Below are 25,809 nucleotides of genomic sequence, written 5' to 3'. Positions count from 1 at the left end.
GAAATCAAACGCCTCTGTTCGAGATGTGGCCAGAAAGGCATAAGAGCAAGACTTTCGTGCAGAATACTAAAACTCGAGTTGGGCTACGTACGTTCAAGGTTCAGAAGTCCCCAAACCGCGTCGAGAAACAGAATACGGTTCAAAACATCCGTGCCCGGAAGTTGTACGACCAGAAGTTAATGAAACCACACTGCTGCGTATTGGATGACGTGACTAAGTGAAGGCGAACTTCAAGGATAAGCGTGCTGTTCCCGAGAACCTCTGGACACGAAAGATGTCGAAGTTCGCCAAGAAATTCTTAATTTGGCAAGCGTACCTGCACTTGTGAAGCACCATGAATGGGTAGGTGTTGTATATGGCAGAGTGTCTCCAAATCGGCCTCTTTCTTCTAAAGGATCATGAAGGACCTGACGGTCTCTTGGAGGGATTCAGTGTCTTGTCACTATACGAAGGATGTGCTAGAGTGGTGTAAAGTGGATGATATCGATTTCGTGCCGATAGATTTGAGCCCCCCAAACATTCCGAAAAACAGAAAAATACTGAGCCATTATGACGAAAACGACCTAAAGTGATAGAGAATGCAGAAGCGAGGAAGAAAGTAACATTTAATATGCAAAAAATCTGTTGAATCTGGGGCCATGCAGAACCTTATGGCTGGTGTAGCCGATATAAATCCGAATGAATTTTAAAGCCCTGAAACCCCCTCATGATTGTATTGAAGAAGAAAATGTATGATTCATTCGAAGTTATCAGTGCTCAAAAATCATACAATAAAAACAATCATATCGGCATGCTTTTCATTTCTTTGTACGAGACGAGCCAACCTTGGGCTGAAAGTCTCCCTAATAAAGATATATAGGGGAACAGACGGCTTTGGCAGGTTTTGTTCTATTATTGACAGGGGGGTTTTTGTCGACCGAATTTTATGAAATTTGGCCACAATATTCTTTGATATGCAAAGAATGTTTGGGCCAAATTTGAGCATAATCAGTCATAAAAAAGCCGTCATTACCCCTAGTGTATAAAAAAATCTTTGTTTTTTGATAGGATGGACATGGTAGCTATGGGATAGAGAACCTGAACAGTTACCGTTCAATAACATCAACGGGAGATTCACTTCGATTTTATTACAAGAACCTTTTCAGAAATTCCTGAAGGACTTCGGTTAGCAATATGGATTGAAATATTATATATAAATATTTATTAATAACATAGTTCAAAAAGTTTTTTTTTGTTTTATTTAAATTAAATATCAAAATTGGAAATTCTCGAAAAAAAAAACAAATTGCCTTTAACATTTACAACCGGATCGTACGTCAAACCAGAGCCTTTTTTGTTTCTCAACCGTTCTCAGCCGTTCATTTATCAGCTCAGTAATTACCCATTGACAAATGCCCTCATTTGTTCGACACAACCAATCGATTCGTAGTTCCGTTTTTTATGCAGGACACCATTCTAGCCGCAATTTGGTTTGCTTGAGACCACATAAAAAGGCGATGATCACGACTTCAGCTCAAAGAGCGAGCGAATGAACGATCAATGTTGGTGACCTGACTTAGCGCACAAAATTATTGAAATTAGAATCAAACTAATGACAGAACCGAAGCAAGTCCAGAACTACGCCACAAGAAATTGACACTAATTGATCCTTTGGTTGCGAAATGTAGTTTGAGGTGCTTCAAGGTTCCGTTTTTCCTCGCGATCTTTCGGGTCGCGTATGATCAGATTAATTGTAGGTCGTTAATAGCGAAAAAAACGACTCCATAATTAGGTCTTTCTTACACACGTACTCGGCGGACGAAATAAGGGAGGAGATATAACGGGTCGAACCGAATGGCATCAACCGAAAGGAACAAAGATCAAGCGCGCTGCGCACTCCGTGCGGTATCGAATCGACCCTAGTTTGCATGCCACGGCGTCGACATCGACGACGACGAAGGTACCTATAACAACTATTGATTGAATAAATCACCACCAGATTTTATCTATCACCTTTTTGCTTTGGTTGGTACCGGATATTTCAGCTTGGCTCTATTCCGTTTGGTTTGTTCAAAGGTCTAGCCGATCGCGTCTTGTGGGGGTGGTTCAATTAAAGGGACCCTCCCTTCGTCCGGCCAACCGACAGATTGGCATCGGTAGACTGCTAAGCTGGTAATAAATTTCATTGATTGAACTTTTCAAGAAAGCGAAAACAAAATTCCAATCTAGATCAGAACTGAGGGTCTCTCATTATGCATATCGGTAGGGAGAGTAGGTTACAAATCCATTCATTCATTTATGGTAAATAAATAGCAGTGAATGGGTTTCACACTAAGGTCAATTGGGAGTTATCTCAACCAAAAGGTTTCAAATTTAAGAAACAAATTTATTGGTTGTTGAACTAATGTTTCATTAACGAAAACTTCAATAACAGTTTGAATTAATTATTCAAAAAGGTATGATTAATAACATTTCGTTTTATTGTCGACAGATTCAAAATAAACAAATTTTAAAAAGCACAACCTCACAGGTGAGTCATTCAGAAGTTGCTCACCAAATGGATTTTCCTCATCTAGATTAAAGCAAACCGCCTAAAGGTAGACTACCGGTGACACACATTTTCATCAAACAAAAAACAACCAATCAATAGCCACTTACCTTTTACTGCCCATGGAGAACAGCGGTCCATTCTGAAGATCCTGGAGCGGCGATAATGGGTGCTGTGGTTGCTGTTGCGGCTGCATCTGCAGCGACAACCGCGGTTTCAGCGGTGGTGGCGGCGTTGTCATTGCCAGTGCACCTTTATGATTGTTGATGCCACCGAGTCCGCCGGTGGGACCGGAACCGGGCGAGCCAGGAACCATAGGGCCACCATTGTTCTGATTTTGATGGTGCGCCACGGCCACGGCAGCGGCCGCTTTTAGCAGATACTCCGCCACCGGAATTTGCTGGGAATTGTGCGAGCGCTTGCGCATGGAAACTCGCGAGTCCGACTGCCGGGGAACGAATTGGGGTTGATGGAGCAGTTGCGGGGATGATTGGAGTGGCATCGGGAGCGAGTGCCTCTGATCCGGTTTGCCGTTCAGCACGACTCGGTGCGCTTGATGTAGGGTGTTGGATAGGGGAGGTGGTTGGGATTTGGCCATGCTGGACGAGGGCCTTCGGTAGATGACCTGCGGTTCCATGGATTGGGGCTTTTTGGGAACGGCGGGTGGGATGATCAATTGGGTTATTTGGGATTGAGGTGGAGGGGCTCCCGGAGGAGGCGGGGATAGGTTTTCGACAGTGGAAGCTCGGTAGAGAGACTTTTTGTTGGTTTGGCCAGCGAAACTGTTGCGTCGGCTAGCAGTTTGCGATTTGGGTTCTCCAGAGTCACTGAGTTGACGAATGTGACGAAGAATTTCCGGCGGAGGCGGCGGAAGGGGCTCATCCTGGTTTAGTAGGATAACGTCTTCGGTTGGGCTCATCATTGGGGGAGGTGGTGGCAGCTCTGGGCTTGGTATTCGGAGCATTGGGTTTTTGGGAGGTCGTTCCGGGACCCAGTCGTCAAGCGCGATGATCGGTCCCATAATCATCGGTCCCAGTAGATCCTTGGACAATTGCTGCCGCTGTTGCACCATTTTGTCGCGTATGGAAGAGTACTCCGATGCCGAGGAGGTCCTAAAACGATTGAAAAAGTCAAATTAAAAGCAACATTTAACTACGACATGGAAGTCGCTAGAAAGATTTATTACAGCTTGTTTACCGTCCCCCGCGTTGGGTGCCGTAAACCGGTAGACACGAGAAACAAGACATTTGCAACAAACTTTTCGTGACATGTAGATTTAAATAAATCCAAGCGCGGGACTCGTGCCATGTAGAACCAGTTGAAACAACTTACCTTCGAACCGTGGCCAGATGGGCTGCGTGCGTGGCTGCTGCCGTTGACATGGCAGCACTGCTGTTGAGACCGGGCATTCCGATCGATCGCGACCGCGGAGGTGGGGGCGGCGGAGATCCATTAGCATCCAAGTGATGAAGATCGTCCAGGGTTTGCTGATCGATCGGGGCGCCGTTGGTGCCGAGAATTAGCGTGGCGTTGCTGATCATAGGTGATTCAATGAGTTGGGCGGAAGACGGCTGCGAAGGGGATGATGACTGAACTTTGTTCAGGAGATTCATCGTCTGGACGGAGGCGAGTTGATTCCGGAGGTTATTGGCGGCGATCTTGTCCAATTGCTGCTGTACGACGATACTCGGATGGTGGTGATAGTTTCCGACGATTGGGGATTGCGAGGCCGGGGTGAGATCCATGGTACTGCCAGAGGATGAGTACGCACTGGATATGGAGGAACGTTGCGAGGCCGATTTCAGGGAGGGTGGCGATCCGGACGGTTGGTTCAGATTGAGCGTCGTCGGACGGGATAGGTTGTGGTTGCTTTCGCGGGCGTAGGCCTGCTGTCGCTCGAAGTAAGATATCACAGCGTTTTTCTGGAACGCTTTTAGCGATGGGTTTGAAACCCGGTGCGTTTTGGACGGATCAAAGTACGTATACTTCGGGAGATTTTGGTGCACCGGTTTAGGTTGAGCAGCTGTTGATGCAGCGCTCACCGCCGGGTGTTGACTTAGATTTTTGGAAGGGTTGATGTGGACGTTGTTGCTGCTCCCGGTTCCACTGTTGCTGAGCATGGACAGGTTCTGCTGTTGGTGCTTTTCAAGCTCATTGATGCGTTCGGCTACCGACTGCCAATTGTGCGGGCTGAGTTGCCTAAAGGAAATAATCAAATTAGTAATGCGCATAAGTTTTGAAAGAGTCTTATGATTACCAGTAGTAGTAGATCCCACTTGATGCATGCAGTTAGAAAGAAAAATGTTAAAAAATGTATCCTACTTTATAACCGAAGAGATTATCTAATGGGATCAAGTAAATGCAAATTTAGGGATAATTGTCAGAGTTGGAAGTAGGGCTTTGAACCCGTTATAAAAGTTGATGGTTTGGGATTTGGATGGATTATGGGATTTCTAGTAGGAAGTTCAGAGCATGGACAATTAAAAAACATATATGTAAAAGTACTCACTTGGATCCATCAGCCAGACTAGTCGTCATCCCACTCGGAGTAGCCGGCTGGCTACTGGTTTGATTGTTACTACTACTGCTATTACTATTGCTAATACTACTATTATTGAGGGCGTTGCCGCTGCCGCCGTTGCTGCTAGGAATCTCGGTGTAGGTGCTGATGGGAAACAGCCGATTATTGCTACGACTAGATCGGACCGAATTGCTAATGCTGACGCTACTCCCCGTCCCATTCGAGGAGGCCAACGAAGCATTGGACGCCGTCCTATGCTGAAACCGGAGATCTTCGCCCACCGGAGATCCTCCGGCGCTGGAACTGGTGGGACTTGATTGTTGCTGCTGCTGCTGCTGAATGCCGTTGCTCAAGTGGTGAGGATGATGATGGTGCTGAAGCAGCGATCCCATCGACACCGAAGACGACACCGGATGACTATTGATGCCGCCCCCGAGCAAGGTCTGATGCTGATGCAGCAGCAGGTGCTGCGGTTGTTGTTGTTCGTCACTGGTCATGAACAGGATGCTTTCCGAATTGTGACGCTGGGGTGTCCGAACGCGTGAACTGTGCGCGATCAGCTGCGAGCTGGAACCTGTTGATGAGTAATGAGAGGAACAAGAGGTCAGACATTAGTCATGTTGTATTTAAGAGGAGGGAGTAATGCGTACTGTCATTATCTTCATCATATTACCCAAATATTGGGGAAAACACTTTTGGTTTCGTACTAGGAGTAAAAAAAAATTAAATCCCAATTGAATCGGCTGGCATCGATTACGAGCGCTTTGTTGAGACAACTTCTAAGTGAGACAATGAGAGAACATAGTTCAAGGGGAGACGGGGACATAAAAATGTCGATTTCAATCCGACTATTGTCGGTACATGAGCAATGTGATGTTAGTAAAAGAAATCAAACTCAAAACCTTCTTTCGAGTTCTTGATAATCGATGGCAACGGGCATTGTTTGCAATAATAGATGATATATTATTGATTTTATGTCTGGTTTAAACTACATTTGTCCAAACTTTAGTCACATACAAGCTACAAATGTGTGAGCACAGCGATCTTATCGCCTTGTCTCTCAAGTTCCAGACCATAACGCAATTACAATACAGGCAGGTAATAAATTTGCCACTGCGAAGGCGATGTAATTGGTTTTGCAACTGCGGAGTCGTAAAAGCGTCGATCGTTGTACCGAACGTGTCACTCGAGGAGGGTGGAGGCTGACGGGGCGCGTAGCTTCTTTGCATCTGAAGTAGGTTCTAGCTTCTAGACGGTTGAGCCATAGTGTGAGGGTGAGTAATAAGGAACTCCTTCGCAATTTTGTTCATCCATTACCAAGCACTGACGGCGGGCGGTGGTGGCTGTTTTGGACGGGTTTCGCCAAAGGAACACCGACCAATTTTCCGGCAGTGCTGTTGCTAATAGTCATAAATGTCAAATTAGCATCTGTATCGTGCCATTTTGAGGTGTTGTAAAGCTCATGATTAATGTGATCTGTTACTAAAAGCAGAAACATGGTGGCGGTAACGAGATATAAGATAGAAACAGCCGGAAGATGTGTCGAATTTGGCTAATAATTGAAGCAATTTGTTACTGTGCTTATGACCATCTAATTATTATTTCAAACTTATACTTTGATGGCTATATGGCTTCAATAATTGTAAATCTTTTTTTTTCGTAATCGTAAACATGGCCTAAACATTGATATAAAAGGGGTGTAAGGTTTTAAGGTCACTCCTGACGGAATCCAACTTTCAAAGTACTCGCGTTTTCAAGGGCACACCATTCGATACGGAAGCAACGCACAACTGTCATTTTTATTTTTTCACGCATGCTGCGACGCAGCAAAGCTGTAAAAATAAAAATGACAGTTGTGCGTTGCTTCCGTATCGAATGGTGTGCCCTTGAAAACGCGAGTTTTTTGGAAAATGGATTCCGTCAGGAGTGACCTTAATTCGAACGAAATAAATTTTACAGATCCAACGTTGAAATCGAATCCTCCACAGAAATAAAAAACAAGTGAACAAAACAATTCTTGGTGAAAATTCAAAGAAATTTCCATGACAATCCTAGACATTGAACACGAAGACCATTTTTAGGATTTGGGAGTAATCATAGATTCCCTACTCACATTTAAGCAGCATCTTCAGGATCGTCACAGATTTCACCGACATCTATTATTGGAAATTCAGTAGAAAACCGAATTATAGCCGCTATCGAAATTGGATTTTTCTCACAATCCATACGTTAAACCTAATTTCGGAAGTGGTGCGCTGTATAGCACATCACCAAATGAAAACCACTTCCGAAGTTAGGTTTAACGTTTGGATTGTGAGAAAAATCCAATTTCGATAGCGGCTATAATTCAATTTCAACTTTGTTAGCGGCTATAATTCGGTTTTGCACTGAATTGATAATACCTGCCAATGTTATACTGCTCTTTACCGTGTACTATCTTAAAACATTGTTCTGAACTGTAGAACCCAAACTACAACAATTCCTGAGCTAGTGAAGTGCACGCCTCCTGGTTAATATAAACATTTAGATTTTGACGAATTGGGCGGAGTTTTCGGTTTTACAACACTTCTACGACTGATCATTTTTATTTCCTCGTACAAAAAGCCATTTCTTTAAAATGATGAAAAAACCTCAAATTCCCCAGCTCCAAAATATGCAGAGCAATCCTTAGCACTTCCACTGTCTAACCCAGGGAGAAATCGATCTCTTTGTTTTCCCCTTTCAAAAATACAGGCATTTGAATCTGCAATCCACCAATGTATTCACTTGGCTATGTAATCAAATCGTGCATTTTTTAATGCTCTGAAACTTTGTAGAAGACGTCACTTCGATGAAAATTAAAACTAAAAAGTTACAATCAAAATATTGATTTTATTGGGTCACCCGACGTACAACAATGGTTTCTTCAGCAAAGTGTCTCAAATTTTAATAAGGAACAACTTTTTAGAACATCGTACAATGTTAAGATTACAAATATAGAAGTTAAAATTTTATCTCATAATGTAGTAAGACCATCCTATTGCAGCAAACTTCTTAATCAAGCTTAAATAATTTCCTTTGACTTTGCTGAAGACACTTTGTTCCTAAAATATCATCTTCAAGGTGAAAATAATGTTTTCCTCCTAATGTCCCGGCGTGGCCCATCGTGTTACGGATCATGTCAAAAATTAAAAAAAAGTCGTTGTAAATACATTCAGCGCTTGGAGAGTGTTTGCAAACCAATGAGCTCGCATCTGCGCTCATAGGGAGGCAGATTATCGGGATTGGTCCATGGTAGCCGTCGTAAATCGTAATGCGAATCTGACGAAACGTTTCTGGATGTTTTTTATGCGTGACGCATTAATCAGGAGGGTGAAACGCCTGTCAAACGGTACAATGGCACTCTACCCAACATCGCTTTTGGTACTTCTGTTTTTGGTACCCAGTTTCTGGGTAGTATACCCGAATGCAGCGCTCATTTTGGGTGATTGGTTTGTACGCAGTTAGTGCTCATTATCGGCATTTAACTTCTCCTGACGAAAACTTGCAATTGGTTGAGGTACAGCGAGCCTTTTGTGTTTGAATGGCTTCTTTATGTCGAAAAATACCTCGTCGATACTTCCGAAGTTTTGTTATCATGAATCAAACGAAATTAAAACAAAAACATTGTACGCCATATTGAATGAATGGTGGGTAGGCGTATTAGCCTTCTCTTCAGTCCCCTGGCATTAATCGCATGGTAAGGAGCCCATATTTGAACTCCGTACTCAAGATTACGTCGCTCCAATGAGCAGTATAGGGTTTTCAAAGCATAAACATCATCGAATTGTGCAGAATTGCGGCGCATGAAGCCAACCATATGTGGTATATAAGATCAGGTCTATGAAATATTGGAAATAAAATAATCATTTGTGTTATTAGCAATCATTCAATTTCGATTTAAAATATACCTCATTGTAGTGTATTTCTTTCAAGCGTGTAACACGCTACCTTAGATTTTAGCCTCCATGGAAACAGTTCGGAAGAAGAGTGTCAAAACAGAGTGAGATTCAGTTTGCTGAGTATTGTTAAGACGAACGGTCGAGACTAGATATCTCGTCCGGGTCACGACACCATAGTGTTGGCTTTAGAGATTGTCATGGAGATGTGCTCGTTGAACCGAAGCTTACTGTCCAAGCTATGGCCAAGATCCTTTATGGAGTTAACTCTCATAAGCGGTAACTGGTCCATCGAATAGTCAAATCTGATTGAAACACGGGAAAAGTAATTATTCTGCATTTGGTGGCGTTGGCTTGGATTCCGTTTATCTGGCACCACGATGATAAGCGCACAATGCACTATGGTCCAGGATACAGATTTACGCGGAAAGATGCATTTTATGCCAAAACTATATTTTTTTGATAAATATTGTTCTACAAAGTTGTTTGGAATAGTAAGTCCATCATTATGGTGCTATCAAAAAATAGAGTAGCCCATTATATATCAAAAAATCAGAAAAATATTACGGAATACTGACATGTAATAAATGTAGCTGAAACAACTTTTTTCTGTAGTTCTCAAGTTGGCTAATTCAGAGCAATTTTACCTACTTGGGTGATAATGTCTCTAAAATAACAGTACAATTAACTGTTCCCAACTCGATGCTCTGCAACTCTATATTTTCCCTTACTCGATGAAATTCAAAGTTTCTAGAATCTAGCATACTGCGCTCCTTCCGTAAGTCGATATCTCTCTTACTCGATATTCCTTAAGTCGAGGATGTTTGCTAATGCATTTTCACCTCGCTAACTCGATGTTGTAAGAAACAGTTACATGCACGATATATTAAAAAGTTAGAAGTAAAAAGTGATTAGCGAGAAGTGAGAAATAAGAAATAAGAAGTTAGAAGTGAGAAATGAGAAGTGAAATTTAGAAGTAAGAGATGAGAAATTCGAAGTGAGAAGTGAGAAATAAGAAGTGCAAAGTGAGTAGTGAAATGTGAAAAATAAGAAGTGAAAAGTAAGAAATGAAAAGTTAGAAGTAAGAAGTGATAAGGAAGAAATGATTAGTGAGAAATTAAAATAAGAAGTGAAAAGTAAAAATGAACAGTTAGAAATGAGAAATGAAAAATGAGAAGTGAGAAGTGAGATGTGCGAAGTGAGAAATTAATAGTAAGAACTGAAAAGTTTAAAGTGAAAAGTGAGAAATTAGAAAAGAGAAGTGAGAAATTAGGAGTGAGAACTGCGAAGTAAGAAGTGAGATGTGAGTAGTTGGAAGTGAGGTATGAGAATTGAGAAGAGAGTAGTAAGAGAGAAATTCGAAGTGCGAAGTGGGTAGTGGGAAGTGAAAAGTGATGAACGAAAAATGAGAAGTCAGAAGTGAGGTATATGAAGGTAGAAGTGGATAGTATGAAGTTTAAGTGAAAATTATTAAGTTCGAAGTGAGATGTGAGAAGTGAGAAGTAAGTAGTTGGAACAGGGCGGTGAGAAGCGAGATGTGCGAAGAGAGAAGAAGTAAGCAGTAAGAAGTGCGAAATGAGGAGTGAGAAGTGAAGTAGTAAGAAGTGGGCCCGAGGTTGTGAGAAGGGAGTAGAAAATTGTTTTGAGCTTTTTAGTGGAATGTCTTCACTTGTCATAAGACGAGTTCATACCATCCCATTCAATTCCACCCCTTGATTGTACTCGACTTCGTCGATCTCGACAGTCGAGTCAAGTACGAGACACTGAATATGGCCTTACTGTTGAGGTCGAAATACGTATCTGTCAAGGTACAATCAAACGGGATAGTACGAACTCGTCTTATGACAAGAGAAGGGAGTAGTAAGAAGTGAGAAGTAGGGATCGAAGAAGTGAGAAACAAGATTCTTTCTCTTTCCTTCTTACATTTTCTGTCTTCCTTTTTCTCTCTGTATTGTATCTTTCCACTCACTTCTCGCTACTCAACATTTCACTTCTGACTTCTTAATTATAATCACTCACTTCTCACCCTTCTTTCTGCTTTTATTCCTACTCACAACCTTCCTCGTTTTGCTACTATCACATCTCACTTCACATCACTCACTTCCGTTTCTCAGTGCTCACATCTCACTGCTCGGTACTCATTTTGATCATCCCATTTCTAACTGTTCACTATTCACTTCGAGCATCTCACTCCTCACTTCACTTAGTAAGGAAACAAATTTTAACTATTCATCAAACGGTATTCGGTCATATATAAATGTGTTCCCTATCTCGATTCCTCCCTAACTCGATGGTCCCTTTAATATATTTTGCCCATCAAAAGTTGTACATAATTGTTTTTCTGTCAAAATAACGTTTTTTTTTTCGAAAGTTGATATCTTTGATTTGGGCAGGCCAAAAAATACGTTTACACGGCATTTGTAAGAGCTACTCATATTCTTTATCACGCAAAAAAAAATATCTCAAGTTTTATCAACTTTACTAATGTCATATGTTTACAAATAAATTGATATAACTCGACAACGGAAAAAGACAAAGGCAGTGTTCTTATATCAAAACACGCGTGTTTAAAAGCTTCAAGAGTCTTCAGAAGGTGACATTTGTGGAAAATAAAAAATCAAATAAGCAGATCAAACCTATTGTTTTTTAGGGACACCCTAAACCTATAAAGTAAGATTGCTCCAAATCAGTGAGCTTGAGAACTACAGAAAAAATTGATATAGCAAAGTTGATGGGAATAAGCTGCGCTACAAATTTGTTCTACCAAACTGTAGCGCAGCTTATTCCAATCAACTTTGCTACATAAACTTTTTCTGTGGCTTTTATGTCAATGTTCCGTAGAATAAAAAAATGTATCACATAGGCCACCCTATTTTTTGATAACTCTATAACAAGGACTCAAGTATCCAGAAAAACTTTGGAGAACAAATTTGATTTTGTATAGTATAGTTTTAGCCGAAAATGTATTTCCCGTTAATCTTGCAATAAGGTAATAAGGATAAAACGAATCAAAGGTGTTAAAGCAGAAGATTTTTTTAACAAATGTGTATTTGATTATCCCAACATATTAAACAACTTTGGAGGAGATCATAAAAATGTAAAAATTCTTCTTGTAATAATAATAATAATAATAAAAATATTAACTTTGCTATGCTCTTCAAAGTTTTTCGTAATGATATTTTCTACAGCTCTACTAAAAAACTAACATTGTATCCAATTTTTAGGCGAAAAGAAAATTTTCAATTTACTTCAAGGGGGATAATAACTAAGCTTTTCATTCCAAAACATGCATCTCTCATGAATGACACATTCTGAAAAATTCTTTGGGCTCGTATGTTTTGCCATAAGAACATCTTCTGTATCTTTTTCTGTTGTTGAGTTATATCAATTTGTTTGAAAAAAGATGACATTAGTGAAGTTGATAAAACTTTAGATAAAAAAAATAACATATCTCAAAACTTTTTACATAATAAAGAATATGAGGTGCTCTTTAGCCGTGCGGTAAGACGCGCGGCTACAAAGCAAGACCATGCTGAGCGTGGCTGGGTTCGATTCCCGGTGCCGGTCTAGGCAATTTTCGGATTGGAAATTATCTCGACTTCCCTGGGCATAAAAGTATCATCGTGTTAGCCTCATGATATACGAATGAAAAAATGGTAACCTGGCTTAGAAACCTCGCAGTTAATAACTGTGGAAGTGCTTAATGAACACTAAGCTGCGAGGCGGCTCTGTCCCAGTGTGGGGATGTAATGCCAATAAGAAGAAGAAGAAGATGTGCTCTTTTAAAGTGAGTGGGCGAGTAAGAGTAAACGAGTAAGAGTGAGTGAGTAAGAGTGACCGAGAAAGAGAGAGCGAATGATTGAGAGTAAATGAATGAGTAAAAGTGGATGAGTGAGTAAGAGTGGTTAAGTGAGTAAAAGTGGGTGAATGAATGAGAGTGGGTGAATGAGTAATAATTAGTGAGACAGAGAAAGTGAGTGAGTGAGAGTTTGTGTATGAGAGTGAGAGAGAGGGAGATCTTGTTTGTCTTCGGGAAGTTGCGTTGATTTAAAGAAGGCATCATCTTGTTCGCCTTCTATCGAGCAGACGTTCCTTTTAAAAAGGCAGTATTTCCTCTGGGTGCCTTATCGAGGTATAAGCAAGTTCATTAAAAGGTGGTATAATCTCCTCTATCTGCCTTATACCAGGCGAACGCGTCTATTTAAAGAAGGCATCATCTCCTCTATCTGCCTTATACCGGGCAAACGTGTTCATTTAAACAAGGAATAATTTTCTCTTTGTTCCTTTATACCGGGCAAACCCGACTTTCAAAATGACAGTCTGCCTTATACCGGGCAAACGCGTCCATTTAAAGAAGGCATCATCTTCTCTGTCTGCCTTATACCGGGCGAACGCGTCTATTTGAAGAAGGCATCATCTCCTCTATCTGCCTTATACCGGGCAAACGTGTTCATTTAAACAAGGAATAATTTCCTCTTTGTTCCTTTATACCGGGCAAACCCGACTTTCAAAATGACAGTCTGCCTTATACCGGGCAAACGCGTCCATTTAAAGAAGGCATCATCTTCTCTGTCTGCCTTATACCGGGCGAACGCGTCCATTTAAAGAAGGCATCATCTTCTCTGTCTGCCTTATACCGGGCGAACGCGTCCATTTGAAGAAGGCATCATCTCCTCCGTCTGGCTTATACCGGGCAAACGTGTTCATTTAAACGAGGAATAATTTCATCTGTGTGCCTTATACCGAGCACACCCGTCCATTTAAAGAAGGCGTCATCTCCTCTGTCTGCCTTGTACCGGGCAAACACGTCCATTTAAGGAAGTCATCATCTCCCCTTTCTGTCTTATACCGGGCAAACGCGTTTATTAAAAAAAAAGATCATATTTTCCCTGTATGCCTTATACCGGGCAAACTCGTTCATTAAAACAAGGCATCATCTCCTCTGTGCGCCTTATACCGGGAAAACGCGTTCTGTTGAAAAAAAAAGAATCTCTTAATCCATTTCGTAGAATAGTACTTTTCCAGGTCATAATGACAGGAATGACAGTTAAAGCTAATTAGAAGAAAAATCAAAACCGTTGGTTAAACTGGTTGGTTAAAAACTGTTGCGATTCATCGATATCTGTTGGTATTAAACATAATAATAGAATACTATAGATTCTAAATGTTTTCGGGATAATTGTCTTTCGGTGTAGTATTCCATTCGGGGTAATAACTTTCGAGGCACTGTCCCATTCGGGGTAGTGGCCTTCGGGGTAATGGCATTCGGGGTACCTCCACGTACCGTCCGCCATCTGCACCTCACCATAGATGGTACGCAACACTTTCCTTTCGTTGGTCCTCCACGAGCATCGTCCAGGTCTCGTGTCCGTAGAGAACTACCGGTCTTATAAGCGTTTTGTAGATAGTCAGTTTGGTACGGCGGCGAACTCTATTCGATTGGAGCGTCTTACGGAGTTCAAAGTACGTACGATTTCCAGCCACTATGCGCCTCCGAATTTCTCTTCTGGTATCGTTATCGGCGGTCACCAGTGAGCCCAAGTACACGAATTCTTCAAGCACCTCGATTTCGTCACCACCGATAGAAACTCGTGGTGGGTGGCTTACATTGACCTCTCTTGAGCCTCTTCCTATCATGTACTTCGTCTTCGACGTGTTGATGACTAGTCCAATCCGTTTAGCTTCGCTTTTCAGTCTGATGTAGGCTTCCTCCATCCTCTCAAAGTTACGTGCCATGATATCAATGTCGTCGGCGAAACCAAATAACTGGACGGACTTCGTGAAAATCGTACCACTCGTGTCAATCCTTGCCCTTCGTATTACTCCCTCCAAAGCGATGTTGAATAGCAGACACGAGAGACCATCACCTTGCCGTAACCCTCTACGCGTTTCGAAGGGACTCGAGAATGCCCCTGACACTCGAACTACGCACATCACCCGATCCATCGTCGCTTTGATCAACCGTGTCAGTTTATCCGGAAATCCGTTTCGGGCATTAGCTGCCATAGCTGGTCCCGATCGATTGTATCATATGCGGCTTTGAAGTCGATAAATAGATGATGTGTGGGCACGTTGTATTCGCGGCATTTCTGCAATACCTGACGTATGGCGAACACCTGGTCTGTGGTAGAGCGTTCACCCATAAATCCCGCCTGGTACTGCCACACGAACTCTCTTGCAATTGGTGTTAGTCGGCGGCATAAAATTTGGGAGAGTACCTTGTAGGTGGCGTTCAGCAATGTGATTGCGCGGTAGTTGCTACAATCCAGCTTATCGCCCTTTTTGTAGATGGGACACACGACACCTTCCATCCACTCCTGCGGCAGAATCTCGTCCTCCCAAACCTCTCTAGTCAGTGCCTCACCACCGTGTTTAAACAGCTCTCCTGGTAGTTGGTCAACTCCAGGGGCTTTGTTGTTTTTCTTGTTGTTGTTTTTGGATCACCTCACGCTCGTTTGTAAGAAGGTTCCCGTTTATGCCCTTACACATATCGGGCTGTGGCACGTGGCCCTTACGTGAACGGTTCAACTTCTCATAGAACTTTCGTGCGTTATTAGCGCGGTACAGTTCCTCCGTCTCTTCACGGTCTCGATCTTTCTGCTGGCGCTTTTTCCTCCGGAAAATCGAATTTTGTCTGTTCCGCGCCCGTTTGTATCGTGCCTCGTTCGCCCTCGTGCGGTGTTGCAGCAATCTCGCCCATGCTGCATTCTTCTCCTCAACTAACTGCTCACATTCGCCGTCATACCAGTCGTTTCTCTAATCCGGAGCCACCGTGCCTAGTGCAGCGGTTGCGGTGCTTCCAATGGCGGATCGAATATCTCTCCAGCCATCTTCAAGAGATGCTGCGCCTAGCTGCTCTTCCGTTGGGAGTGCCACTTCCAGCTGCTGCGCGTATTCTTGGGCTAGTCTACCGTCTTGTAGCCGCCCAATGTTAAGCCGCGGCGTCCGACTTCGACGCGTGTTGTACACCGTCGAGAGTTTTGAGCGCAGGCATACTGCAACGAGGTAGTGGTCGGATTCAATATTCGCACTGCGGTAAGTGCGTATGTTCGTGATGTCGGAGAAGAATTTACCGTCGATTAGAACGTGGTCGATTTGGTTTTCCGTTACTTGATTAGTTGATTTCCATGTGGCCTTGTGGATATTCTTGCGGGGGAAGAAAGTGCTTCGGACTACCATTCCGCGGGAGGCTGCAAAGTTTATGCATCGTTGGCCGTTGTCGTTCGATATGGTGTGCAGACTATCCGGTCCGATGACCGGTCTATACATTTCCTCCCTTCCTACCTGAGCGTTCATGTCACCGATGACGATTTTAACGTCCCGCAGTGGGCATCCATCGTATGTCTGCTCCAGCTGCGCATAGAACGCTTCTTTCTCGTCGTCGGATCTCCCTTCGTGTGGGCAGTGCACGTTGATGATGCTATAGTTGAAGAAACGGCCTTTTATCCTCAGCTTACACATCCTTGCGTTGATTGGCTGCCACCCAATCATGCGTTGGCGCATATTTCCCAGCACTATGAAGCCGGTTCCCAGCTCGTTGGTGGTGCCACAGCTTTGGTAGAAGGTAGCCGCTCGATGCCCGCTTTTCCACACTTTCTGTCCTGTCCAGCAGATTTCCTGCAGCGCTACTACATCGAAGTTGCGGGGATGTAATTCATCGTAGATTATCCTGTCGCAACCTGCGAAGCCTAGCGACTTGCAGTTCCATGTTCCAAGCTTCCAATCGCGATCCTTTATTCGTCGCCTAGGTCGTTGCCGATTGTATCGAGTCGTATTATCTTCTATGTCGTTCGTAATAGTTGTTTTTAAAGGCGGCTTATTGGGCCTGCGCAAACCTCCTGTCTCGTCGGAGGACCGTCGTGTCAGGGCTGTTTAGCGTCCCACCTAACACCAGGACTTGGGCTTAACAGTATTGGTGAAGCTCATCAAATTAGAGATCGTTGATCGTTTTTGCATGAATCCATGCGGGAATTCTGATGTAAAGGATTTGATGGCTGGATAAAGCTTATCATGCAACCGCCTTTCGAGTACTTTGGCCAAACAGTTCAGGATTGAAATGGGTCGATAATTTTCCACGCTATATACGTTGCCGGTGTAATTGATGCGAGCTTCCAGGCATCAGAAAACACGCCATCCGCGAGTGATCGGTTGGATATTGCCAGGACTGGGACAGTCAGCGTGGCTGCACGCACAGTTCTTGATGAAAGACGGTGGAATCTGATCTGGACCTGGTCCCTTCGAAACGTCAATTGAATTGAGAGCGTTAAAAACAGTGTCTAAACTGAGGTTTAGCTGCGGTAGATGGATGTTGAAGCTTCGTAATTTATCTAAATACTGTTGTGGCGGTGGATGGTAACTGACACAAACACACTGCGAAAGAACTCAGCAAAGAGATTTGCAGAAGTGTTATCAGCGGAAGAATTATGATTGCCATAGAAGACGTTATCCGGAATGCCAGCTGACATTTTGCGAGTGTTCACAAAAGACCAGAACGATGAAGAGTTCTCTTCGAAATCGGTTGCATTTGTTCAATGTACTCACGGAATCGAACTTCATGCACGCTGTTATACTCAGCTTCCGGAAGTTGAACAGCATATTTATTCTCAGCTGTCGAAAATATCGTTTACGAGCCTTGCGTAGACGGTTCCGTAGTTTGCACAGCTACGCGTTCCACCATGGTTGTTGGAATTTTGAAGATATTCTTCGGGTTTCCAGTGGAACATTGTCATGAATTATTTGGTAAACATTGTCTTTAAGAAATACGGCTTTTGAATTCAGCTCGGCTTTTACTGCGATTGGGACACCTCCCCAGCGCTGAAATACACTGGTGCGAGAGTTCTTATCGCATCGGTAGATGGTGTAGTTGCTTGACAGTTCGGAGTTCCAGATGTCGGAATAAAGCCATGTTTCTGTGAATACGATGACATCTAAATTACAGGACAGCAGTGAATTGAGTAAAGTGCTTATTTTTGCCCTCAATCCACGGACTTTTTGGTAGACGGAGAACAATTATTAGCGGAATGAGGTAGCTTCTAAATGCTAATAACAGGTCCAATATACACGTTCTGGGCTGGTTTCCAAAAAGTTTGAGTGCGAGTATTATCGTCGATGACATGGATCCTTAGATTTCGATTTCTATGTTAAACTGACTCCTACCTTGAAAGAAATGGTGCCACTAGCTCAGGGCGATGAATAGATAGCACAGCACAACACTGACTTGAAATCAAAATATGCACCTTCCATTAGTTCCATTGGATTGTTTTGAGAAATTTTTAACTGTACCCGCTAAAAATCGTTTACTCATTAATGGGTACTTTTTCTCTGCTACCTCTTTCTCTCTGCAGAAAAATTTACCCGTTTTGGAAGAATAAGTGGATTTACTGATATGAATGATAATTTAAGAAGTTTTTTACTTTTTCCCACATATTTGACAATACATTCCTGTTGGAAATGGCGAGGTTGATTGTTGTAGTTGATGATGTTTGAAATTGTGGTTGCAATTGCAACAATTTGAAAGTGCGATTCGTCATACTGATCCGAACAAACTAGGAAGGTTAATCAACTATCCGTGGCGTCCCAGACAGTCCCAGAATCAAGCAATGTCATAATACTGGAAGGACTCAGCATCACGTTAAAGAGCTTAACAGTAAGGAAAGGACCTGTGATACAACTGGAGACGACATTATGGGCAAAAAAACCATAAATCGACAGGTCCAAGGACCAAGCGGTGTCCAGAGTACTGTGCAAGCTCTTTCACAACGTGGATACAGAAAAATTGAAACTTCGGCAGGTATTAACCGGTTGACGAAGGACTGCAAAACTTTCTCTGGGGAACAAGGAAAAGTACCCAAAAAGCAATAACACAATAACCACATTCAATAGAAAAAACAGCTTCAAATTCATCCAAATAAATCTCCATCATGCAAAGGGTGCAAGTGCTGTACTTTGCAGGAGATTTATACAAAGTCAACTGGATATTGCTTTTATCCAGGAGCCGTGGTCAGTGAATGGAAAAGTATTGGGTACAGATACTAAATCGTGTAAGTTGATATACGATAATACAGAGCAGTTCACAAGGTCTGCCATTCTTATTAATGGGCATGTTAATATAATTCCCATTTCAGAGTTTGCTAAACGAGACATTGTAGCAGCAGCTGTGGAAATTCCCACCACACGTGGAAAAACGGAGATTTACATAGCGTCTGCATATTTTCCAGGGGACGCAGACAATGTCCCTCCCCCTGAAGTTTCATCATTCGTGACCTTCTGCAAAACGAGGAATAAATCATTTATTATTGGCTGCGATGCAAACGCGCATCACACTGTTTGGAACAGCACTGATATCAACGCAAGAGGTGAGTGTTTATTAGAGTATCTAACTTCACATAACGTCGATATTTGTAATCAAGGTGAAAATTTTACATTCATGAATTCTATAAGACAAGAAGTATTGGATTTAACAATTTGTAGTAATACAATCTCAGAAAAAATACAGAATTGGCACGTTTCTGATGAAATATCGTTATCTAATCATAAGCATATACTATTCGAATATAAAATAAATGATATCATTAAAGAGACTTTTTTGCAATTCCTGATCATAAAACCTGGTTTTCAGTTGTCATTTGAGTGATAAAACGGCCTACTTTTCCATACCAACAGAATGGGTGCTTTAATGACCATTATGCAACTCAAATGGGTTGCATAATATTCATTATAGCACTCATTTGGGTGCTATAATGAAAAACCAACATTGGGACAGTAGTTACATGACTACATTTAGCTGAATTAGTTTGGGTGAGTGTTTAAATAGTGTACTCTAAGTGTCTCGTAATAAATGAAATGGTTTGTTGGACATAACATCACAATTTTCCAAAGGCAATTGTATCCCTCGCTTCATAGCTTTTCAAGCAATGCATTTTGCCACGATAAGATGGAATCTTATTGTTCTCTGCCGCAACATAATTTATTGGTATGAATGATCATGTGGAGTAAATTCGATTGTACAATTTTGGAAAATATTTATCATATTAAAGCCCATTTTTCGTCATAGCAAAAAATAGCGTGTGCAACTCGTTGCAAAACTCGATTTTTTCAGCACTCGTAGTATTTATCCAACTCGGCAAGCCTCGTTGGATAAACGTACAACTCGTGCTGAAAAAATCATCTTTTTGCAACTAGTTGCACAAACTACTATTAGAGATCCCAGGAAAACAAACTGGGAGCTCTTCTATTTAAACCTTGAGACCGGAGGAAGTTTTCATGAAAACTCTATCAATACATGTGAGGATCTTGCAAATACAGTTAATCAAGTTACAAATAGAATAACGATCAACGGATACAGATGTCCCTTGGTGAAATATCAAAATAGAACATCTAAGGAAACAAGCTCGCAAAATGTTCAATCGAGCTAAGCGTACTTTACAGTGGGATGACTATAAAAAAGCTCTTACTTCGTATAATACAGAGTTACGAAAATCAAAACGCAAAAACTGGGGGCACACCTGTGAAAATATTGAAAGTACTCCAGTAGCAGCTAGGTTACAGAAAGTTTTATCGAAAGATCATTGTAATGGTCTTAGTACCCTCAAAAATAATAATGTTACACAAGCGCAGTGGAAAGTTGTGTATTATAGCTTCCCTTCAGACCGCATCGTGCTTTCGTGCTGTGCGGTTCTTTCTCTCTTTGCGGAAGGAAGTTTTTAATACTACCCGAAGCTATTTTAATTTCAACGGTGCTTCTTAGCGCTATTTGTACTCACTGATCCCGTTACGATCTTTGCAAGGACCCGTGCCTTCGTTTTACGTTGGACCCGTTTGCGGAAGTAAAATTCCGACAAGCGGTGGTAATCCTGCAGGGACACCGTTCTGGGAAAAAACCTCTTAGAAGGTCACGTCTCCACGCTCAGCAATGAGCATTAATAAAAACAAGAGGAAGGGGGAGTCTCTGAATTCTCCACTTCCTTCAAAGAAACAAGGTTTCAAGACCGTCCTGCCCAAGCGCGGAAAAAATAGAAGGAAGCTGGAGACTTCAGATATTCCTTCTAACTCTAACGTTGACATTATTTCATCTCCTATCGAACTGAGCAATCAGTTCGATTTGATTAACGACGAATTTGAGAAAATCGAATCTATCTCTAGCCCAGGTGATTCGATTCATGCGAAAAAGCAAAGGATTCCGCCAATTGTGGTATCTGTTGCCGAGTTTTCTGGCTTTAGGAATGAGATTTTGAGTAACCTTCAGGGGGTCAAGGTTTCATTTCAGATTGCTAGGAGGGGTGACTGCCGCGTTTTGCCGGGATCCTTTGACGATCGCAAACGTCTTCTTCAGTATTTAACTGTGAAGCGCCATAGGGGAAGAGGCCCCAAAACGCCCCCCCGATGCAAAACGCCTTTTGTGGTTTCACTCATATTTACCGTCATTAATATGTCCGTAACAAAACTAGATCTAAAATTATGTAGGATAGGCGAAGAAAGTTTCAAAATAGTGCATGGGAAGGTCGGAAAAACCGAAAATTTCCACATTTTGAAGAAACATCTAACATTTTGGCGAGGCAAAACGCCCTAGTGGCAATAACCTACAAAGTACTTGCGTCTCCACGGACTATCCATACTAGAATGCTGATTCGCCGACGCGTGGTACTTTGTTCCCTAGGAGCCGCCAGCTGAAAGGCGTTTTGCCTCATGAGTTTTCCAATATGATTGAGATTTTTGACAATTTTTGAATGGCATCAACTAGCTACCTTGTTTAACTGATGCATAATGTAAAAATTACCATGAATAGCGTTACAAATAAGACAATAGAGCAGTGTTTGCTTAGCTAGGACATATTGCCCCCCCTTCCCCTAAATTCTTCACATACGACGACAAAACTGAGCGATTGTTCAAAGTCGTCTTGAAAGGTCTCCCCAGTGATGATAAATCACTGGATGAGATTAAAATTGAAATTTCTCAATTACTTGGATTTACGCCAGTCCAAGTAATTAAGATGAAAGAGACTTCCCAGAGGGGCATTTCTCAAGAATTTTATTTAGTTCATTTTAACAAAAGTGAACTAAATAATATGAAAAGTTTGAAAAAGGGCTGTATTATGTCCCATGTCCGTGTTACATGGGAACATTTCCGCAGGCCTGAGGGAAATTTCCAAAACCCTACTCAGTGCCGTAAGTGCCAAAAGTGGGGTCACGGAACCAAACATTGTCACATGGATGCTAAATGCATGATTTGTGGTGGAACCTCTCATGCCAAGGACGCATGTCCTGTGAGAGAAGATTCCAATAAATTTAAGTGTGCAAATTGTGGGGTCAATCATAAATCCAATTTCTGGGAATGCCCTTCACGCAAAAAAGTTTTGAATGCCCGTACAAAATTGATGACAAGAAATTCCAATCGGATCCCAGATTCGACGGGTAGAAATTTTTCAAACGCTCAAATTTCGAAACCGGTTACCGGTCAAGCAATTCATACCCACCACAATTCACAAACAAATTTTGCCGCTCGTCAACGGGTAGCAAGCACTTCAGTAAATTCCAATTTTTCGAATGTACCTACGTATGCATACATCGCTGCTGGTAGACAAAATTTCTCTTCTCAAAATGAGGTTTATACCCATGTCCCAACGGAAAATAACGGTCATGTTGCCGATTCAGGTAGCATGACTGTTTTCGATTTTGATTTTTTAACTGAACAATTGCATCACATGATTGATGCAATGTTCAAAGCAAGTACCATTCCTGAAGCTGTTCAAGTTGGTATAAAGTACACACAAAAAATTGTTATCGGACTCCGTTTCAATGGATCCAAATAATTGTGTGAAAGTTCTAAATTGGAATGCCCGCTCTCTAAAGGGTAAGGAAGATGAATTATTCAACTTCCTTTCAGTTCATAATGTGCATATTGCCATTATAACTGAAACGTATTTAAAACCAGGACTCTCCATTAAACGAGATCCAAATTATTTTATCTACAGAAATGATCGTCTTGACAGCGCCTGTGGTGGGGTCGCCATCGTCATTAATAGACGTATCAAACATAAATTATTTTCTTCGTTCGAAACCAAAGTTTTTGAAACCTTGGGAGTTTCTGTTGAAACAAATTTTGGACAATTTTCCTTCATTGCAGCCTACTTGCCTTTTCAATGCAATGGGCAGCAAAAGAATTTGTTGAAAGCTGATCTTCAAATTCTGACTCGCAACAAATCAAGTAATAGGTGACTTCAATGCCAAACACCGTTCATGGAATAATGCTCAAAGCAATTCCAACGGCAACATTTTATTTGAAAATTGTTCTGCGGGATATTATACTATTCAATATCCCAATGGCCCTACTTGTTTTTCTTCCAGTCGAAATCCTTCTACAATTGATTTAGTTTTAACGGATTCAAGTCAGCTGTGTGGCCAATTGGTAACTCATGCTGACTTTGACTCAATCACCTTCCTGTGACATTTGAAATCTCACAAGAAGCCATTTATAATCCAATCAGCTCTACTTTTAATTATCATAGAGCTGATTGGGATTTATCTCAAAACGTATATCGATAGGAATTTTGATGTTAATATTCCTTTGGATACCAAAAGTGATATTGACAATGCGCTCGTATCTTTGACAAATTTAATTGTCGAAGCCAGAGGCATTGCAATTCCTAAATGTGAAATTAAATTCAACTCCATTATTATTGACGACGATCTTCAGCTACTGATCCGTCTTAAAAATGTGAGGCGAAGGCAATACCAAAGAACTCGCGATCCCGCTTTGAAAGTTATTTGGCGAGATTTGCAAAATGAAATTAAAAACGTTTCGCTATTCTGAGAAATAGCAACTTTGAGAATAATGTCTCGAAGTTGGATCCCAGTTCAACCCTTTTGGAAATTAACGAAAATTCTTAAAAAACCTCAAAAGCCAATTCCAGCGCTTAAAGAGGGAAATAAAATTTTATTAACAAATGGCGAAAAGGCTCATAAACTTGCTCAGCAGTTCGAGAGTGCCCATAATTTTAGTCTAGGTCTCACTAGTCCAATTGAGGATCAGGTTACACGAAGCTTCGAAGACATTCTCAACCAAGATAATGTTTTTGACCCTTCGTTGGGAACTAATTTGGATGAAGTGAGATCTATTACTAGAAAATTTAAAAATATGAAAGCCCCGGGTGATGATGGTATTTTCTACATACTTATCAAAAAACTTCCTGAGAGCTCTTTATCCTTTTTGGTTAATTTATTTAACAAATGTTTTCAATTGGCATACTTCCCAGATAAATGGAAAAACGCCAAAGTTGTTCCAATTTTGAAGCCGGATAAAAATCCAGCTGAGGCTTCTAGTTATCGCCCAATCAGGCATTCAACCACTCATCAGTTATTAAGAGTTACGAACTTAATTCGGCTCCACAAATCTGAAGGATATTCGACTGGAGTTGCTCTTCTTGATATAGAGAAAGCGTTTGACAGTGTTTGGCATGAAGGTTTGATTGTAAAATTGATGAATTTTAATTTTCCTCTGTACATTATTAAACTGATCCAAAATTATTTATCAGATCGCTCACTGCAGGTAAACTATCAGAATTCTAAATCTGATAGATTACCTGTAAAAGCTGGTGTTCCCAAGGCAGCATACTGGGGCCCATGTTGTGCAACATTTTTACTTCTGACTTACCTGATTTACCACCAGGGTGTCAAAAATCTTTGTTTGCAGATGACACGGGTCTCTCAGCCAAAGGGCGTAGCCTTCGTGTCATATGTAGTAGATTGCAAAAAAGTTTGGATATTTTCTTCATTTACTTGCAAAAATGGAAAATTTCCCCGAATGCTTCCAAAACTCAGCTTATAATTTTCCCACGTATATCGATAGGAATTTTGATGTTAATATTCCTTTGGATACCAAAAGTAAAAAAAAAAAAAAAAAAAATAGCTTCCCTTCAAAGATTGCGTCCAGAAAATTTCCTACAACCCGTAAAACTCGACAGGTTTAATATTTACATTTTTGCTAAAAGAAAACATTTTGGATTCGTCGCAATATTTTTTAACCTGAGATTGAATATGGTCGAAACTTAGATATGTGTAAAATCGTGTAACTGATCTGAACTGTTAATTTGGCTACTTTGTAGGAAAAACTGCTGCTGGGAAATTTATCATGCCTACGCGGCCTACCACTGTTGAACATTTATGCTCCTGCAAGAGCAAGACAATATCCAGAACAGATGAAATCTATTAAGACACATCACGCCTACCTTCGACCGAAGTAGTTCAAGGCAAAAGTCGTTTCCTCAGTGAGTTCCTTCTAAGCTCTGATCGGCAGAACGATCCGCAAAATTCCATCCGTCAGCTGAATGTGACACGCAAATCATTCGCCTCCAGCGACGAACTCGTGGCATTGACATCTCCAAACCAACCAGATGTCAACATTCCTTGCACGGCATCGAAATCCTCATCAACTCTCGCTTTCGATTCGAAACAAAGACCCCTTCCCATCAGGAAGGGGCTTTCAATCTCGTTTGTGATCGCCAAGAATCGACATTTTTGCATCCGCAATGCCCTCGAGAGAGCGATCTATGGGTGAGGTGATCCAGTTAGAGCGTTTCGAAGAAAATCGAAACCGATTCGTTCGAGTCAGACTGCTGCTGCAATGAATCAATCGGGACAGTGACGACAACGACGACGACCATTGGTGAATTGGTAAATTTATCGGGTCCAATTCGAGCCGAGAAGGGCATTACGGAGGTCCCAATTTGCATATTGGTCCGCGTGCGCAATTCTCGTGAGGGCGCTCAAGGCGATGACAATTGGCACGCGATTTCTGGAGCAAATCGATCGAGTTGAGAATGTTGCATTATTGCGATCATAGAACCGTGG

At 41.7% G+C, this 25,809-nt stretch overlaps 1 protein-coding gene across 3 annotated transcripts in view; it reads right to left on the bottom strand.

Annotated features, from left to right (window-relative positions):
• Positions 1–25,809, bottom strand: part of LOC134213601 (protein Shroom) — a 929,824-nt gene that overhangs the window by 439,743 nt on the left and 464,272 nt on the right. For all 3 annotated transcript variants that reach the window (XM_062692809.1, XM_062692811.1, XM_062692810.1), the window contains exons 6-8: positions 5,037–5,622; positions 3,860–4,726; positions 2,638–3,639 (exon numbers count right to left, since the gene is read on the bottom strand). In XM_062692809.1, the coding sequence (XP_062548793.1) occupies positions 2,638–3,639; positions 3,860–4,726; positions 5,037–5,622 (2,455 nt within the window). The remainder of the gene's footprint in view (positions 1–2,637; positions 3,640–3,859; positions 4,727–5,036; positions 5,623–25,809) is intronic.

Source organism: Armigeres subalbatus, chromosome 2 (assembly GCF_024139115.2).
Source record: "Armigeres subalbatus isolate Guangzhou_Male chromosome 2, GZ_Asu_2, whole genome shotgun sequence".
NCBI classification, from domain to species: domain Eukaryota; kingdom Metazoa; phylum Arthropoda; class Insecta; order Diptera; family Culicidae; genus Armigeres; species Armigeres subalbatus.
Note: the sequence above shows the minus strand (reverse complement) of the source record. Positions and strands in the feature narration are given on the sequence as shown.